Raw genomic sequence first — 20,767 nt, forward strand, 5'->3', positions numbered from 1 at the left:
TGCACTGCTCACAATGCAGTAGTAGGATATGGTTCATGCATTCGACACCCCGAGAACATAAACAAAGCCTTTTATGATAGGGAATGCCTCTTAGTCTACCATTTAAAACTTCCAATGGAAATACCTTTAATCTAGGTTTGGTAAATAAATGCCGGTAGGTTTCCTAAGACATGAGGCTAACTGAAAGTCATGCCCGTATTGGATTCCAGCTGCAATCGGGCCACAGATTACATTGGATCTGGATTGCAGGTCGCTTTGTGAGATGTTCCAAAGCCTTTGACTCAGGGATACAAGGGCAGTATTGTAGCCCAGTTGATACAAATAAGATTGGATTTGGGACACAATTTGGAAACTGTAGTAAAGACCGAATAAACTTTGCCTGGAACCCATCTAACTTAGGAAATAAGCCGTTGTAGCAGACGTTTGAAGGGTGGAGAAGTTGGGAGACAGATTTTGCAATTAAAAAAAACCTTATGGCTGATGGAACCTAATGTCCACCCCTTATAAAGAAGAAAGAAGAAATGGAGTATAGCAAGTTTGCTTATCTCCGCCTTTTGGTATGCAGTCTGCCAGTGGCAATTCCAGTATTTTGAGTGGCCTTGGTTTCTAATCTTCTATAGGCAGCATGTTGCAAGCTTGTCCCTGTTTGTCTTTGATACATTGCAGGGAAGGTATGCTTGGACTGATTCAGATACAGTACAGTGGTACTTCGGTTTAAGAACAGTCCAGTTTAAGAACAATTCAGTTTACAAACTCCGCAAAACCGGAAATAGTGTCCCTGTTTGAGAACTTTACCTCGGTCTACGAACGGAATCCGAATGGTGGAAGGGCACTGGTGGTGGGAGGCCTCATTAGGGAAAGCGCACCTTGGTTTAAGAATGGTTTTGGTATAAGAACAGACTTCCGGAATGGATCAAGTTCATAAACTGAGGTACCAGTGTACTTCCACTTGACTTTCTCACTTGACTTTCTGGGCGAATTATAACTTCTGCATTATCTAGTCTATGAATGAACTGATTTAGATGTGATCTAATTCATGTAATTGGCTGTTATGTGAATTTGGGCGTGTGTGTGTGTGTGTGTGTGTGTGTGTGTGTTAGAGGACAAATAGCTGCGGCTTGATCCAGATTAAGATCTTGGTGAGGGGACATAGATGGGTTTTTATAAAGTATTTGCTTCCCACCAGACTGTTGCCCCTGCCCCTGGCCTGTTATTTGCATGGAAATAAAAGGTCTCATTGACACCAACTGGAATTCCCAGCCCTGCTTTAAACAGCAAGTGCGTGGTTCAAGTCCACCCAGGGACAGCTGTGGGCAGGATTCCTGCATTACAGGGAGTTGGGTTCAAGGAATTCAGGCTGAGACCAAGCAGAAGGGGACAAAGGATGAATGCCTTTTACCCTTCCACACAAGATCCTGTTCCAGATCTCTTTCTCACACAAACCTTTTTTAAAAACACCTTGCTGATCAGGGGAGTAGAATCATATATAGTTTGGCCTCTTAGAACAACCACTTCTGGTGGTTCCAAGGGATGGATTTTGAATAATTTCATTGTGCATCCGTGCAACTTGGCACAGGAAACCCCAAAAACTACATGGTTCAAGGAATTCAGTCTCCATTGCTGATATATCCAGGGCCGGGCCAGCAATGAGACAGCTGGGAGGTGTGGCAGATCTGCCCTCTGAGGAACTAGCAAGATGAGCACCACAACTCCAGAGTCGCCCGCAACTGGACTTAACTGTCAGGGGTCCTTTACCTTTACCTGGAGTCATCCTAGGAATCTTAGGACCATCTGCATACAAAGCAGATACTTTTCCACTGAGTATGTAAGGAAAGGGATTTACGAGGGAGAAGAAAATCAGGGGTGGTAAAGTAAGGGACAGCTAGAGAACGACCTGCAGTGGAAGTTCTGCTCCTTTAAAGACACAGGAGGACACTCTTTGCCCTCCTCCCCAGCATTGGGTTATCACCATAGAGCAGGGGTGGGCAACCTAAGGCCTGGGGGCCAGATCCGGCCCAATCGCCTTCTCAATCTGGCCTGTGGACGGTCCAGGAATCAGCGTGTTTTTACATGAGTAGAATGTGTCCTTTTATTTAAAATTCATCTCTGGGTTATTTGTGGGGCCTGCCTGGTGTTTTTACATGATTAGAATGTGTGCTTTTATTTAAAATGCATCTGTGGGTTATTTGTGGGGCATAGGAATTTGTTCATTTTTTTTTTCAAAAGGTAGTCTGACCCTCCACATGGTCTGAGGGATGGTGGACCGACCCATGGCTGAAAAGGTTGCTGACCCCTGCCATAGAGAGTCACTCCATCTCCCTTTGACTTTTGATCCCTCTAGTTCAGATTAGTGTCTCATTGACTGGCGCAAAAAGATGTTTCTTCAGTTGCAAGGGACACCCCCCCTCCCTTCCCTTCTGCTACTGCCCATGCCAAATATGCCGTGAGTTGGTAAACAGAGGCCTCCAGTCTCTGGAGCTGTTCCTTTGGAAGTGCTTGTCCTTGCTAAACTCAGTGTTTCGCAAGTGTCATTTAAGAACAAAATAGTGAACAACACCAGGGGCCTGGAGCCTCTCTTGCACTGGCAGGAGGCCACTGAAATCAGCTGGGCTCTGCCAGCAGTTAATTTGCTTCATTGCTCTTTTTCTATTCCTGTGCAAAGGGTTGTTTGCTTGTTTTTTTATTATGTTTATTTTTGTTTACTTATACAGTTTTACACTGGTTCTAGTCAGGTGTTTGTGTGTGTGTGTGTGTGTGTGTGTGTGTGCACGCGCGCACGCGCGCGCGAGAAATAGGCACACGGATAGATGTAGGCAAACCACCAGATATAAAATATCCTGGGATTTCTTATAGGGGTGGTGTGGGAAGCTGCCTTATACACAATCAACTCATTGGTCCATCTTGCTCAGAGTTGTCTGCATTGACTGACTCTCATTTTTCTGGCTGCAGTCCTGTCTAGAGAGGTCAAGGGTTGGACCTGGGACATTCTGCATGCAAATCAAATGCTCTGCCACTGAACTGCCACCCTTAATGTATAACATAGCACATATAAAACAGTAAGCCACAAGAGGTAGTAGCAGCAGCAATTTCATTTGTTTAGATGTAAGCCATAACAAAGAAAACAACATTCAGAGCTGAGCTACAAACTGGGCCCTTGCCTTGCAAGCAAAGGTGTTCTGGATTCAGTCTCTGGCATCTCCAACTGAAGCAGCCCTTTAAAGGGCTGTTGAGCCATGGAAAGAGTCAGCCAGGATCTGGAGAGAGCAGTGGGATGAGGCAGACACCAAAGTGTGTGGAATTTGCAGGATTGCATAGGTCTTTGTGTCTCTTTCTCTACCTCAAGACACCCACCCACATATGAAGCAGAATAGGGAAGTTAGTCATGCCCATGAATTCCAATGTGTCTACTCTGAACAGGACTAACATTTGATTTTGTAAGGAATTTTTTTAACGATAGGAGGATATGGAAAGCATTAAATCTGTTAAAGCTGTAAGAAAACCTTTTACAACAACAACAAAAAGTTGAAAATAAATAAAGGAATGAAGGAGGGATGGGGAGATATGGAGGAAGGAAGAAGTGAGAGTATGGCTCAATCATGATCTTTCAGGATTTGTAGGATCATCTGAATTGGAATGTGGGACATTTTTCATCGTGAGGGCAGCACTCCCTTCTGGCCAATTTGTCAAGGGTCATGTGTTAGTGATGGGCAGGTTCTACAGCTTCTACAAACACACCCACCCCACTCTATCCTTTGTCCAGACAAGCAAGAGGCATTGCCAGAGCTCAAGGACACATCACAGCCACTCAGAAACACACAGGGTGCAAAGTGAGGGTTGTGATTTGGGGAGAGAAGGTGTGGCAAGGATGTGGCTAGGAATGGATGTGGCCTGTGGGTAGTCCCCGATCTAAATTGAACCACTCTCTAGGGGCACTCCTTGCAAGGAAACTGGAACAAACTTTGTGATCTTATCCTCAAATTACCTGATAACTCTGAATTGTACAAGAGGTAAGGGACCTCATGCAACTATTCCAACGGTAGTTCAGTGGTCTATTTTTAAGTGTAAATGCACTGAGAGTTGTTGGTAGATTTCTGAAAACATGCACATTTTACAAACAAGCTATGATACATATGTTAGCAATTCCCAGGCTCCCTCATTGTCCTCTGTCAGCTCAAGTGTTTGACAAGAAGTGAGTGTGTGTGAAGGGGTGGGTGAGGGAGTAGGTGGTATTATGAAAGCCAGACTTTGACGGAAGCAAGAGCACATCATTCCCATTTTTTTTTATAATTTGCATAATTTATTCTAAAGGGCAAAGGCTATGGTTTTCCGAGGGCATCATTCCCATTTGCTCATTAGGTCAAAGTACACAGTGCTTACTGGACTTAGTTATTGAGAAATGGCTTTTCCATCCTTCTTGACTTCCCTTCCCCTCCTGTTCTCTCTTACTGCAGATGAACCGAGCAGGTGCTACTTCCATGATGGTGACGGCGTGTGCGAAGAGTTTGAGCAGATGACCAGCATCATAGACTGTGGAGTCTATACACCCAAAGGCTTTGTCGACCAGTGGGCGTCCAACGTGTCGGTCTCACATCATGATGAGCGATGCCCAGAATTGGTTGTGATAGGTCAGCCAGCAGCCAATCAAGTAAGGAAAGCAGATGGTCATTGGTTAAAGTGTTAAGCGGTGCATCCAAGCCAATGGGATGTTTTACTATTTCTTTGTGGGGGGAGGATTAAGTCGCATTTCAGTAGCACAGCTCATGCTTTGCACACAAATAGCTCCAGGATGAATCCCCGCCATCTCCACATAAAGGATTTTATTTATTTATTGCATTTATCCATTTTTTTCTGCCAAAAGCTCAGTGGTGTACATGATTTATGTGAGGTAGGTTAGGTTAAGAGGCAGTGACTGGTCCAGGCTCACCCAGTGATCCATTACAGCACACTGGAAGCAGATATTACCTGAGACCAGTGGAGGCTGGTGCTCATTGGGACTGGTGGGGCAAAAGATGATTGAGCGTCTGGTCACTGAACAACTCCAGACACATCTGGATGATGCAGACCATTTGGATCCCTTCCAATCAGGATTCCGGACCCAAAATACCAGTATACCTGAAGGAGCGTCTCCACCCCCATCGTTCTGCCCGGACACTGAGGTCCAGCGCCGAGGGCCTTCTGGCGGTTCCCTCATTGCGAGAAGCGAAGCTACAGGGAACCAGGCAGAGGGCCTTTTCGGTGGTGGCGCCCGCCCTGTGGAATGCCCTCCCATCGGATGTCAAGGTGATGGACAACTACCTGACATTCAGAAGACATCTTAAGGCGGCCCTATTCAGGGAAGCTTTTAATGTATGATATTTTAGTGTTTTTTGGGTTTCTGTGGAAGCCGCCCAGAGTGGCTGGGGAAGCCCAGCCGGATGGGCGGGGTACAAATAATAAATTATTATTATTATTATTATTATTATTATTATTATTATTATTATTATTAAAATGGGACTGAAACTGCCTTGGTCACGCTGTTCAATTATCTCCAGCAGGCTAGAGACAGAGGTGAAAACTCTTTCCTGGATCTCTCAGCTGCTTTTGATACCATTGACCATGGTATCCTTCTGGACTGTCTAGAGGAGTTGGGAGCTGAGGACACTGTTATACAGTGGTTCCGATCCTTTCTCCTGGGCTGTGTCCAGAAAGTGGTGTTGGAGGGGTTGTTCGGATCCCTAGGTGTTCACTTGTGGGGTGTTTCAGGGCATGGTCCTCTCGCCCAGGCTTTTCAACATCTACAGGAAGGTGTTTGGAGAGATCATCAGGGAGTTTGGGCTGGGTGTTCACCAGTATGTGAATGATACCCAGCTATACCCACCTGGGTATCATTTGTATACCCATGCAAATGATACTCAGCTTTAAATCAGAACCAGTGAAGGCAGTGAATGTCCTGTGTGAGTGTTTGGAGGCGTTTGGAGGATGGATTGAGGTAGAATCCTGACAAGACAGAAGTACTGTTTTGGGGGGACAGAGCAGATCTCTGGTTCTCAGCAAAGCATCTTTCCATCAGCTCGCCATCTGGTCCTTTGAAACAGACATTGCCAAGGATCGAACCCAGTGCTCCCCCCCCCCAGGGGTATTCAAGAGTACACAGTACTGGCACCTCATTTTGTTGTTGTTAAGAAGTGTGACACTGTAACAATTTCATGATAAGTACTGACACCTATTTTTCCTGGGCAGAAGCACTAATCAAATCTATGATATTCTACCTGCAAAGCATGTGTTTTACCACTCAGCTATGGTTTGTCTTATGTTTATAATATCATGCAGCTGCCTTGATTGCAAAATAGCCTTTCTTCTCCCAACTGACCTCCAGGGCCCCACTGGTTATTACTTTGCAAACCACAAGAGTATCTTTCCCCACCCCCATAACCACTGGAATCATTCCCTCCATAAATACATAAGCAAAGCATTGTTTGGGTTGTTGTTGGTGGGGTTCTAGTGGAAACCTATATCAACATTATGCTACCTTCTTCTCCTGAATCAGAGTATTGGTCCAGGTAGATCTGGGGTAAGAAACCTGGCCTTCCAAATTCCCTCCAGTCACTGATCTTGTCCAATGTCCTATATATTGCAACAGTTTACTAGGTGCCCCTGCTGGATGGTGCAACAGGAAATGAAAGCAATGGTCCTTCTTCAATTATTTGCCACTCAATAACTAAGACAACATTTTTGAAAACTTATATTCAAAGGTGCATTGCCTCTAAACATGGCACCTTCCTTTCCCCACATCTTATCATCATTACTATTAAAGTTTATTTTTATCCTGCTTTCCAGCTCAAGGGCATCCAAAGTAGTGCACGACATATATCAAAATACAATAAAAACTATGAAACAGTACTGAGTCGAAATAAAGGGAGCCAAACCCACAGAGCCAGGGGACAAAAATAACAGCTTCAGTTGTCATAAAATCATGATATGAAAGTTTATTGTTTGTAGCAGAGGTGGGGAACGTCAGACCCCGGCCCATGAGGCCACTCTGCCTGGTCCTCAGAGCTCTTGCTGGCCCTGTTCTGTACTCTGAATGTGTTTGCCTGGCTGGAATGTATCCTTGGACTCTGCTAATGCCTCTTGTTTGCTGAAAGGGGGATTAGAGAGGGGGTCTGTGTAAGCTAGCATACTGTACAAAGGTAACCATTACATTTGCCACTCTACCAATTTTCACCTCTGCCTGCCCATCCCTGGCATGTGACTTCCAGAAGGAAATGTGGTCCTTAGACTGAAGAAATGCCCCATCCTTGCTGGACATCAAAAACAAGATAGGGAGAGGGTCAAACCATGCCTCCCAAGGGAGGGAATTTAGCTTCATTATCTCTTAATTTATCTCCTGAAGCAATTCAAATCTAGATTATTTCAGTGTATGTGTAATGTGTGTGTGTATGTATGTGTTGGGTCTCAGGAGGTTTTGATAAATTCAGTCTTTGTGAATTCTGATATGAGCTGGCTTGATTCTCACATTCCATACTATAACATGCAAATCAGACCATAGTTATCCTTCAGTTTTGTTTTTTTGTTTTTGTTTTGTTTTTTGCTGTTTGTTTGTTCTCTTGGCAAACAAGGTGAGGTGTACAGTCCAATGATGAGCAAGTTCAGTGGGTAATAGTGGCCTAGTCATCCACTCTCAGTTGCCTCACAGGACTGTTGTAAGGATGACAGCCTCTTTCCGCACCTTCCATGGAGAAAGGGCAGAATGAAAACACAACACAACTGACAAAATCAATGAAGATAATAATGGCAAAAATTTTCAACTCATCAGGCTTCATAGTGTTTTTTTCACAACAGGAAATGAGCTCTTTACCATAAAAATCATATTTTTGACAGTCTGATTATCATTAATATATGCATTTTAAGGAATAGTTTCCAGCAACATTTGTTGAATTTAAGAATGGGACAGGGAACTTAAGACCTGGAAGTCAAGTGCAGCCATCCAAACCTCTCTATCTGGCCCTTGAGATTATCCCCAGGCTACACCCTTTACCAGCCCTGATCTATGCCTGGTTGGATTGCACCCTTGAACTGTGAAGATGCTTGCCTGGATAGAGATACAAATTTGTAAAGAAAAAGAAAAAAAGTCAATTCTGATTCTTCCATGACTGTTGGGGAACAGGTTGTCTCCAATGTTAGTGCTACTCAGTAGAACTAATGAGACTGATGAACGTGACCAACATAATTGCAGTGGGTCTCTTTTATAATAGAACTGATTTGGATACAACTCATCTGTTCCTACACCCACTTTATTTATATATTTATTTGCCCCTGGCTCCCATCCACCACTGGCCTGTGGCCCTCAGGCTAAAAAATGTCCCTCAACCTTGTTTTAAGAGGACTTTGGCATCCTAGTAAACTGTGCTTCGGATGTCAGCCTTGGTGTCACTGAAAAAAGATAATTGGGCTTTCTTTGGGGGTGAGGGGAGATGGACAAGATAAAAATGTATTTGCACTTAGTGCCAGGGAAATGCTGTATCAAATGAGGAGGAAACAACTTCTAACAATGATAGTTAAATTCAGCTTGTGCCCTGCAAGGAAAGATACATATTTTTGGCTGCTACTGGAACTCTCTCCCCTTCTCCATATTCACCCGATCCATCTGACTCAAGCCTTCGGCGGGCCAATGGAACGCCACTCAGCCAAGATTCCATCCTCCGTGTGCCTTGGCTTGCTCTGCATTGCAGCTCTGGACTCTTAAAAAAGCAGAGTGGCGGGGCAGCTGGGGGAGAGAAAAGAAATGAAAGCAAGCCAGTTACGAGGTACTAACTCATAAACTATTATGAGGAAACCTATTACAAAGTTCCAGCTGTCTAGCTAACGCAGGCTCCTTCAGGGTAAATGTTGAGCCTGGGCAGAGAACTACAGTGTCCCTAGATAAGGACTGTCACCTGTGGGCAGCCTCTCTCTCTCTCTCTCTTATACTTATCCTCCAAGGAGCTCATGGTGGTTTCCATGGTTATGTGTAAAAGGCCATAGCTCAGTGGTAGAACATCTGCTTTGCATGCAGAAGGTCCCAGGTTCAATCTCTGACATCTCCAGGGAGGGCTGGGAAAGGTTTCCTCCTAGCTCAGTTGGTACAGCATGAGACTATTAATCCCAGGCTTTCGAGCCCCACATTGGGTTAAAAATTCCTGCATTGCAGGGTGTTACACTAGATGACCCCCATGGCCCTTCCAACTCTACAGTTCTATGATTCTGAAACCCTAGAGAGCTGCTGCCAGTCAATACGAGCTAGAAGGATCAGTGGTCTGAACTTGGATAACAGTACATTCCTTTCTATCCTCTCCACAGTACTGTGAAGTAGGTTTTAGGGAGAGACAGTGTGACCAGGGGCGGAGGAAGTGGGTGCGGTGGGGGCAGGTTACCCTGGGTGTCACCACTGGGGGGGGGGTGACAAAATGCCGGACGGCACTCACCGTGGTTCCTGCAGCGTGCCTGAGCCACACGTCTCTCCTGGGAGTGACGCGGCCCCAAATGGTCCGCCCACCGCCTCCCCCTCAGCTGTAGGGCGGCTGAGTGGGAGGAGGCATGCAGACTCCTTGGAGGCCCCACGGAGCGTCCTGCCCCAGCTGGCCTTGCCCCCATGGGTGACTGGCCCCACCCCAGGGCGCAGGGCATGTGTGCTGTCCCAGGCGCCCGATCGGCTTGCTCCACCACTGAGTGTGACTGGCCTGTGTCTAACCCAGCAGTATTCATGGCCAAGGGAGGATTTGCACCCTGGTCTCCTAGTGCAACATACTCTGCTGTGTTACTTGTTATGCATTCCTTTAAAGCACTGGATGTTTTTGCCCTAGTTTCATAAACCATTCTTTGTGAAGCAAGAGATTATTCTTGCTGCAGTGCATTCCTCCTCCTTTGCAAAAATAAAAAATAAAAAATTGTAATTGCTGTAACTAAATAACAGGTTCGATGTTGCAAATGTAAGACGAATGCATGAACATGAACACACTGTGGAGCACAGAACCTGTCATGCCACACACTATGAAGCTGGGGGACAGCAGGTTAAGAACACAAGATTACTCAACACATAGCCCACTGATGTATGAGTGGATCCAGAAGAGGCCACTTTTTCCCTCAAACCTGCATCTGGCCCTGAAAGGCCTCTTTATACCATGTCCAGGCATTGGTGGCCACCTAGGTTAGTATGTATGGCTGATGAACTTCAGACAGCTTGGTGGATCACATGTTGCTCAAGGCTTCTCTAACATTAAACCAGTTTATTCAAGAAAATACTATTTAAAGCTCTAGAAGCTGTGCTATAAATATCTAAGGAATTTACATGTGTTTTTGGTGCGTGTTTAAAATAAAATGTCAACAACAGCAGCAGTGGCAAAATTAAAGCTAGAGAGAAGGTGTGAAGCTATAGGGAGATCCAGGGAGAGATTATTTCTGCAGCGTAAGAGGGAATGCCCTTGGCTCCTGCAAGGGAAGTTGTAACAAGAGGTTCCTGAGGCATGCCAAAGTGGAGACATCCCAGTTCTCAGCAAGGTCACTCCAAAGGAAGCAAATGGCTTCTCAATCATAGCAGGCAAATTTTCTTCTCTTCCTCTCCCTGGTTTGAAAACATTGTATTCATTGGCAGTGCCAATCCTTTAGGGGATTCTCTTCTAGAGGCCTATTTTACTCATTGAAATGAAACTGTGGCAAATAAATGGGGATTCTCCGCTAACATAAAAACCATTTCCAGATAGTAGAATATTGGGGTTGAAATAAGTTTAGGCTACTTTTTTTTTTTAAGGAAGTGCATCACAAAAGGAGAGGATGCCAATCTGCATAAAATTTGCACGTGCTAATTTACATGTATCTGTGCAGATTTGGAAATAATTATGACAGTTAAAAGAGAAATACAAAATACGTTGTTTTACATAAATTTGCATATGCTGATTTATATGATTCATATAATGCAAATGTATACAATTACTATAATTTAAAGCTAAATATAGCATATCTCTCCCTAGTGGGGCAGGCTGTGAACAGTGACTTGACCTGTTGTCCTCTTTTAAAGCCATCCAAGTTGGTGGCCACCTCTGCGTCCTGTGGGAATGAGTTCCATAGTTCAACTGGGCGCTGTATAAATAAATACTTTTTTTTAATCTGTCCTGGATTTTCCAACATTCAGCTTCATTGGATGTCCATGAGATCTCATGTGAGGAGAAATAGGTATCTGATTAGTCACTGTGAGAATGCTGGACTAGATGGGGCCTTTTATCTGTTCCAGTGGTTTGCTGTTTTTGAATGGCTGAAAACTGTGTTGGGGTGGGTTATGCCTGTGGGCCAGATCTGTGTTCCCCCCACCCTGCTGACCATATCTGCACCAGACTGCAAAAGGACGGAATTCTATTGATTAAATGCATAAAATAATAATCCCTGCACACAGAAAATCTTAGACTCAAAACCGTTTCCCTTGCAAGTTAGCATTCTATGTGTAGGGATAGATAGATAGATAGATAGATAGATAGATAGATAGATAGATGATAGATAGATAGATAGATAGATAGATAGATAGATGATAGTGTGGCAGAACATTATATCAAGTGATAAGTCCCTGCACTGGGAACTGAGCCTTACTTCATGCTTGGAGCTGCCCCTGGATCTCAAGGAATGGAAATCTTATGAGCCATACTGATACTATTCCATGACCAGCCAGAATCTGGGGCCTCTTCAGAGCAAGACACATAATAACCACCCTAAGAACTGTACTGGCATGATCTTCCTACCTGTTCCCATTCTCACCTACAAATAAGGGCCTTGTATGTGTGTTTGTGTCATGGCTGAGATTGGCTGCAAACTGAGACTCTCCCTGGGCTGGGCAGCTTGCCATTTTCCTTCCTTGCCCAGATGGGAACACTGGCACAGTGCATTCCCTGCAGTAGTGGTGAGAGAAGACAAACCATCCTGTTCCAAGGAGTACATGTGTGATGTGGTGGGTAGAAAGAAATTTTAAGGGGTGCTAATCTGGAAGGAAGGAGGAAATGAGAAGGGGTCACTGTCTTTCTCCACACAAAGGAACTCTTGAATAATGACCTTATATAGTGTGGCTGTGTTGTTCCTGTGTGACAAGACAGACTGGTTGATAGTGATTAATCTAGTTTGCTTCAGAGAGTATGGGTGGCAGGAGGAAGGAGAGAGATGAATTCTTGGAGTGGATTGGGGGGATATCTCAGATGAGGGACAGGGCAGGGAGAGAAACAATTGGTTCAATTTGCATTTTAATGCAAAACTCCTTACTTCACCATTTCCAAAACAATATGCACAGGAAAACGCAGCCACCCTCTTAAATGTCACAGTTCTCTGAATTTTGAAGCACAGTTCTCCGATAAATAACATTTCTAGGAATCCACATATGAAAGTATGCATTTCAATGCATATATGCATGAAAATAGCACAGAAAGTGTGATGTATTAATGAAAGCAGTGTATAAAAATTTATGAGGGAAAATAATTTGCAAAAATGTGTTTGTTTGAGGAAAATGCATACAAAAGTGTATATATTAGGAGAACCTTTATTTAAAAAGAATTGCAAACTGATGCCGAAATGTGAAGTATGGAACAGGAGATGGGGAATTATGAGTTAGTGATAGGAACCAAAATTGACAATGCATTCTTCCCTACTGTAGCGGATCCCACCCTTGCCACCAATTAATATGTAGCAGACTCACCCACTAACTGCCCCCAGTTAAATATGGCGCTTTTCCAGGTAGAAGCTAACTTATTATTTAAATTTTATATAAGGATGTCACAGGCTTAAGCACAGTAGTATATGCACAGCTTTTCTTAAGCTTCTGTTGCTAAAGATCTGTTGCTACACTTCAAGTAGATGTTCAGGTTTCTAGAATGGGTGGTAAAATGCTTAACTCAGCTTCTGTTAATTCAGTCTCATTCCCTTACTTAGTTATGGCAGGTGTTACAGTTAAATACTTTTGACACAGCACAACTTCTTTCACAGCTTAATACTTTGGTTCAGGAGTGAGGGGCACTTTTCGTCAGTTACCCACTCTCTTAGCAATCCCACTCCTGAGGTATTCCATTTGGTATAACAGACCCAGGGGATCCCCTCACACCTTGTTACCTAGAAGTTCTCTCACCACCCACCCCAGCCCGGCTAGAATGAGACCCAGGGAGTCTGTATTCCCACAGCTTCTCCCTCTCCTGGCTCAGACTCAGCTCTCCAGGTACCTCCTGTCTGTATACTTTCCCCAGACACTCAACCTGCTCTTCTCATCTAAGCTGTGAGGATCCTTCCTCTAGCTCAGGCACAGGCAAACTCAACCCTCCAGATGTTTTGGGACTACAACTCCTATCATCCCTAGCTAACAGGACCAGTGGTCAGGGATGATGGGAACTGCTCCAGCTATATTCTCCTCAGAGCAGATGTTCAACTCAAATCGGAACCAGTTCTCCCTCAGTCAAATTCTATCCTCATCCCTCTGTCCCCGTCTCTCAAACTAAACCCTGTTGCAAATCAAGCCCTATCTCTCATCTCAGCTCAAACCCTGTCTAACTCTCTCTCTCAAAAACCGCTCCTTTTATTCTCCATCACAAAGTGCTGCTCCTCCCCCTTTTTTGCTAGCTGACTTTTGTACCAATCGGAGAGAGGCTGCAGCCCTCTGGTGGAATTCTGAGGGACTGCACCACCAGACCCCTGCTTTTGGGCTGCAGGTCAGTGGCAGAGCATCTGCCTTGCATACAGAAGTTCACCAGTTCAGTCCCCAGCATATCCAGGGCACGCAGGGGAGAGACCTCTGCCTGAATCCCCAGAGAGCTGCTACCAGTTAGGGTAGACCACGCTGAGCTAGAGGGAGCTACGTAGATGGTCTGAGGGTATAAGGCACCTTTCTATGTTAGGCAGGGTCAGTAAAACCAAACAGCCACTCAGTTCTGTGTGAGGAGCAGCCAATCTTTTTTCATGTCAAGGTCGGCATTCCCTCATGGTAAACTGGTCAGGGGCTGTATATTAGTGGTGGGTGGAGCCAAAGGTGAAAGTGAGCGTGGGCACCTCTGTCTGCCGCTTGCTGCTCTCCAGCAGTTACTCATTTTTAAAGGAAGGGAAGAAATTCAACTGGTGATGCTCCTGGTGGTGTATTATACTTTATTAAACTTGCTAGTCACTTGTTACATTAAAAGATCTCCCACATATTTTAAAACACAAAGATGAGTAAAAAATACATTCTAAACACATTTACAGAGAAAACACATGCAATTAATGAAAAAATATACGCAAAGCATCCCACAATAGCAACAGAAAGCTTCAGGATAATTAGAATATTCACCCACTCATTCTCTCTCTCACCCAGGCATATACACACCGTGCCTCCTTCATTAATCTGCCATCCAGTCACATACGCAAACACATAAACAGAGTCTCCCCCACCTCCATCATCAGCTTCTCTCTGTTCCTCACTTTGGGAGCCCCAGACTCTACTCTCTCCCATCTCTTTCAAAAAGAAAGACAGACATTTCCCAGGGATTAATCTTAAAATGGTCAAAGTGGATTCCTGTTCGGAATGAGGGCAGTGCTGATTTTATTTGATAGCTGCACTGTGTTGCCATGTCCTCGGCACATGGCACCCATATGATTTTTCCTGGGAATTCTCTGTTTGCATACCTCTTCCGGGTTAGGGGGAACCACCTTGGCATCTAGGGCCATACCCAAGGCCCCTCAAACTCTTGCAGTCAGCACTAACCCTCTAATCTACCTGTTAATGCTGGAAAATGTAGGGATAACTCCCCTGATGTTTCTTCCCCTAGTTTCTTCCATCTCCATTCTGGATGAAACAATTGCTCAAAAAGTTGCCCCTAGTTTCTTTTTTAAAAAAATAATAATAATATTTATTACTTTTCCAACAATTTAAACACAACACTAAAAAGAACAAAAAAGAACAATACAATACAAAAACACTACATCACACTAACACATTAAACTAACAAAACCAAACAAAAACAGTTTAAAACACATCAAACAATTTCAGTATCATATCTTTCATTCACTTATTTAAACGACCTCCTCACACCTCCCTTTTTGTATTCCACTTTTGTTAATTGTTTCAGCAATTCCTTTCCATCTTCCTCTGTTTTCTATCCTATAATTATCTTAACACATTCTAACCTTGTTTTTCTTTTAATATTCTAAAAAAAAGTTGCCCCTAGTTTCTTCCATCTCCATTCTGGATGAAACAATTGCTCAAAAAGTTGCCCAAGAAGGTGCCTCTGATGTTTGTGCATTGAAGAACTGTGGCTTCCCCCCCCTCCACTCACCTCTTACTAAAACATAAACAAACAAGCTCCAAGACATGCCACTGTGTAGCTTCACCAGAGTTTGCACAATTCATCTTGCAACAAAGCCTTAAGCAACAACAACAAAGATCCTTTCCTTCTTGCCTGCATGCCACCAGCCAATCAAGCTAGGATAAAAAATATGCTAGCAGGCTTTACTTGATTGACTTCAAACCACAATAATGAGAGGAAGATGGCAACAATGAGGGAGTGTAGCCATGGTGGTTCCAGAACAGGGCCAGCCATAGCCTTCTCTGTATAATTTGGTTTCGTGTTCTGTACAAGAAAACATGTCAAATATGAGAACAGCACTCCAAGATTGTAATGTTATTGCAAAGCCACAAATACACAGACATGCAAGTCTGTATTCTCTGGCATAATGGAATGTCATCCCCAAAGCCACATGTTCATTTTCTTCAAGCCTGGAAGTTCAGCTTCTCAAGTCAGCAGTGGAGGGCACTTAAAAAACCCCTAACAACGCACAACTCAGTAATGAAGGCTCCTTTGTTTTATTGTCCACACTGCTGTAAGAAATATTTTCATACTTGACCATCTTGGCAATGAAGATTGCAGAAATATATTTTATGATCTACTTGCCTGCCCTGTTCATTGTCATTGGCAAATTCAGGGTGCATCTTTAAGGACAGCGTAAGAATCTGAGAAGAGTATTCAGAAGTATTCTGAAACATGGCTATCTCCAGCTGCAAAGGCAGAGCATAGCCAACATGGTTGGCAGCCATAAATAGCTCTCTCCTTCTCCATGAATTTGTCTAATACTCCTTTAAAGCCATCTAGGTTGGTGGCCATCACTTCTTCCTGTGGGAGCAAGGTTCATAGTTTAACCAAACCCTGCATTAAGAAGTACTTTATTTTATCTGTCCTGAACCTCCCAGTATTCAGCTCCACTGGAAGCTTCAGTCATTCCTTCTTCCTAAAATCTCTCCTCTCTAGCTTTCAAGGCCAAGAGGCATTGTCCAAGTTCAAGTACACCTTCCAGCCAGGCAAAAGCTATCATGAGCCACATAGAGATGGAGGTTGTCAGGCAAGAGGAGGAGTAGGAGGTGCTAAAGTCTGATAAGGACCAAGGAAGGTCCTAGTGAGTTGGGACAGGCTCCAGACCCAAGTGGTCTCAGAACTGATAGAGAGAGCAGCTGTGGGTCCTGGGAATTCAGATTTGGATCCTGGGGAAGGATCGAACAGGATGTGGGGGAAGAGTCCAGCTCTTTCACCATTAGACACTTCCAGTCAGGCTTCACTCATGCTGGAGCTGCCTCTTCTGCTTCCTTCTGCCTATGAGTGGCCATCCTTAAGCTTGGTTCTGGGCCAGCACAAGTACAAACAGACCCATGCAAGCCAAACCCACTTGGAGGAGTACCTATTTGCTTGCCCATCCTAAAGATGCCTCTCGCTTGCCACACTAAAGCTCTGACCAGCCTATTCTTTAAAAGTGAGGCACAGGGGCATGTCACTCGTTGGATCAAGATATTAGCTTTCCTAGCCATGCAGTCCACCTGACATGCCTTTTAACCCTTGCCCTACTTACCTACCATACTGATTTGAGCATTAAAGATTTTGGCAGAAACCATAGCCCGAGTTTGGTACTGCTTGAGCCCTCTGCCCCAAGCTCCTGAATCCTCCTCTTTTCCTAACAGGTCCTGCCAGCCTTGCCCTGTTCTGGATGGCATCTTGGGACCCATGACACACAGCCACCCACAAGACTGGTTGCACATAAGAAGGGAAGTGTGTTGGTTCTGGCTGAGGGCATTCGGCAGTTGGTTGGTCAGTGCTCCATCCACTTTAATAAGCCTTTCCTATGAGCCTTTCATAGCCTTTCAAAGGAAACACACCCTCCTGGATTAGGCCATCAGTCAATTTATCCCCGTCTTGCCTACTCTGCACTGACTGTCCAAAAGACCTGAGATGCAGGCCTTTCCCAGATCCTGTGGCATTTTGCATGCAAGGCACATGCTGTAATATTGAAGCACATCTCCTAAAAAAAAGGATGGGGAACCTGCAACCTCCAGAGGTTGCTGGACTGCAACACCTGATCATTTCAGACCATCGGGCATGTTGGCTGGAGCTGATGGGAGTTTGAGGATTCCCCTGCCATTATCCAAATACTCCTTTTGATTTCGCCCTCCTGTCTCATATTATGTGTGATTGGGGGCAAGTGTGGGTTTAAATGAGGGATGAGGACATCTGTCGTCCTCCAGATGTTGCTGGATTGCAATGCCCCATCATCCCTGCTGGTTCAGGGCTCATGTAGCTGGAGGGCTACCCAGGTTCTCTCCCCCTGCCCTAGAGTAGTCAGACCACATCATCTTCCACCCTTGAGTCTTCAGTGCTCTGAGCACCCCTGGCAGGTACTTTTTTTGCTTTTTAAGTACAGTAATCGACGGAGTGAAAGATTGTCAGATTAGGAAAATGGGAATTTTCCTTACGCCAAGTCAGCCTAATGGCTGGCAGCAGCTCTCCAGGATTTTAGGTAGGGTTCGCTCCTTGCCCTACTTAGAGATGTCAGGGATTGAACTGAGTACCTTCCTCATTCAAAGCAGGTGCTCTGCCTTCTGAGCAACAGCCCTTCCCCAAAACAACATAGGAAGTTGTCTTATGCCCAGTCAGTCCATTGATCTCCCTAGATCAATAGTGTTTACACTGGTTTGCAGGGGCACTCCAGAGTTGGAGACATTCCCAGTCCTATCTGGAGATGATGGGCTTTGAACCTGGGACATACTTTGTGCAGAACACATGCTATACCACTGAGCTATGACTGTTGACTGTGGGGGTGGGTTGCAGGAAAACTGTACTTGGATGCAGATGAAGCTAGCTCATGTGCCAAAGGAAGTAGACTTGCCGCTGTTTTAGGGAGAGCCTGTGAGCTGGATGGTCTAGCCTCTTGAGCTGGAGTGTATTTATGTGGTGGAGGTTTTGTTACTCAGCACTTTTACAATGACAGCTGTGGAAAAGAGTATGTTTTTTCTGATTTGCACACCACTACAAGGCCCTGTGCCTGGTATTCACAGAGAGGGGAGGGGAGGAAAACCCACATCAAACCACAACAAATGCTTAATTCTAAACTCTTATGCATCGAAATGTAGTTTGATAATTAGATAGGAGAAGGGACACCATCACAGACAGAAACATCCAGCTTCTTTCTTTCTATCTCTATGTGTCTGTCTCATACAATATAATGCCACGTATGTTTACTCACAAATAAAGGTAAAGGTAAAGGGACCCCTGACCATTAGGTCCCGTCGTGACCGACTCTGGGGTTGCGGTGCTCATCTCGCTTTATTGGCCAAGGGAGCCGGCGTACAGCTTCCGAGTCATGTGGCCAGCATGACTAAGCTGCTTCTGGCAAACCAGAGCAGCGCACGGAAACGCCGTTTACCTTCCCGCCGGAGCGGTACCTATTTATCTACTTGCACTTTGATGTGCTTTCGAACTGCTAGGTTGGCAGGAGCAGGGACTGAGCAACGGGAGCTCACCCGTCACGGGGATTTGAACTGCCGACCTTCTGATCGGCAAGTCCTAGGCTCTGCGGTTTAACCCACAGCGCCACCTGCGTCCTTACTCACAAATAAGTCTTCCTATAGACCAAAGGAACTACTTTCCAAAAACAAATGAATTATTTATGTCCTCACCATTTGAAACAATTGTTTTAGTCTTATGCAAATTCATGTTGATTCCAACTCAAGAGGAACTGGTTCTTCCTATTTGCAGCAGAAGCCTGTTGTAAGAATGCTGATTGGCTTGCCCTTGTGGCAATCACAGTCACTTTCCCTCTGGCCTGCACTTCCCAGCTGGCTGTGCAGAGTGCTGACTGGCTAGCCCTTGTGGCAATCACTGGGTCACCTTCCTTCCCCTTGTGCTTATCAGTTGACTGTGCAGTCTTGGTTGGCTAGCCCTTGGGGAAATTGCAAAGCCACACTTCCTCCCTGTTTCCCAACCAACTGAGCAGAGTCCTGGTTGGCTGGCCTTTACCTTTGTGGCAATTAAGGAGCCTCCCTCCGCCTCAATGTTTTAATTTTAAAAAGGAGCTGTTTTAAAAGAAAGGCACCAAGTAACCATGCCAGGTGCCTGCTTGGTTTTTGAAGATAAACCTGGCCAGAGCATGACGGAGAAGCAAAAATCTGCATTGAATTTGGATTCAGACACATATGTTTGGAGAGAACTGAATGAAGCAGGAGGCAGAGTTCATTCATTGGCTCCTGGAGGGCTGCTCCTGGAGGGCTGCACATTGGTGGCTGATGCCCATTGGGATTGTTAAGACAGTCGGTAGGTGGAGCCCAATGGTAGGTGGAGCCAGAGCCAATGACAGACAGAGCTAACTCATTCTAGCTCCCCCCCCCAATCCTCCTTCCCCTTGCAGAGTTCTGTAAGGGCAACACTTAAGACTGAGGATGAAGAAGCTGCCAGGCAATGCCACCCCCTGGACTGCTTGCAAGTAAGAAGGCAGGTAGGCAGGAGCTGGTTGAGGACAGATTAAGGTTGGTGGTACAGGGCATCCATATATTGTTAAAGTAGTACTCTAAGAACATAAGAGGAGCATGCTTGATCAGGCCAATGGCTTGTCTAGTCCAGCATCCTGTCCTCAGAGTGGCCAATCAGATGCCTCAGTAGAAAACCCACAAGAAGAGTACTCTCCCCTCCTGTGGTTTCCTGCAACTGGCATCAACTTTGGTGGCCACCAATCCCTCTTGTGGAAGTGAGTTTCATAGTTTCACTATGCACTGCATGAAGACATACTTTCTATATCTGTCTTGAACCTTCTAACACTCAGCTCCACTCTTTTCCAACTCATCACACTATCCATAAGAGCAGAGAAGGAGGGGAAGTCAGTATCCTCCCATCCACTTATCATCTAATCCACTTCGCAAGAGAATGTCAAACTCGCTCTCTAGTTTATGCAGTGCATTTTATTTGGGTATTAACCATACTGGACACATTAAAAATGGTTGTTGGTTTCCTCAGGCATTACTCACCGGGTATGAGAAAGTTCTGTTCTTTCGACACACAGCTCTGTTTGAAGTGAAAAATTGTTCTCTTGACCTTTCTTGAATGAGAAAGTGTGGTCAGAGCTGGTATTTGCTGCTTGTGCAGCTGTTTACAACAGCCGACGCCTCTTGCCCAGGAATCTCCAGTGAAAATATTGGGGGGGGGGGTCTTAACACGGATCCAGAAGGCACAGGAAGGTCAGCAATAAGTTTTGGAGGGAGGATGGGATAGACAGACGGGTGGATATGGGGCTTGATTTCAGCATTGCCAAAACTGGCAACCATCAGAGTATAGGAAATCCGTCACAACCATGGTCCTAGGACAGGGAGGTGGAAAATTGAGGTTTTCTCTCCATCTACTGTTGCCTGCTAACAGAGCATTTCATTATGGACCTGGCTCAGCTGAGAGTGGTTGAATCCAGCTTTCATAAATGAGATACTGCTGCTTTCCTGGCAGGACTTCTGCAACCA

The 20,767-nt window shown here is 45.0% G+C and overlaps 1 protein-coding gene across 1 annotated transcript in view; it reads left to right on the plus strand.

Moving 5' to 3' along the window:
• The window catches only part of PAPPA (pappalysin 1), a 243,570-nt gene that overhangs the window by 117,831 nt on the left and 104,972 nt on the right, over positions 1-20,767 (plus strand). The window contains exon 10 of the mRNA XM_082208779.1: positions 4,452-4,645. Coding sequence (XP_082064905.1) covers positions 4,452-4,645 — 194 coding nt within the window. The remainder of the gene's footprint in view (positions 1-4,451; positions 4,646-20,767) is intronic.

This window comes from Podarcis vaucheri, assembly GCF_965113315.1.
Source record: "Podarcis vaucheri genome assembly, chromosome: Z".
NCBI lineage: Eukaryota > Metazoa > Chordata > Lepidosauria > Squamata > Lacertidae > Podarcis > Podarcis vaucheri.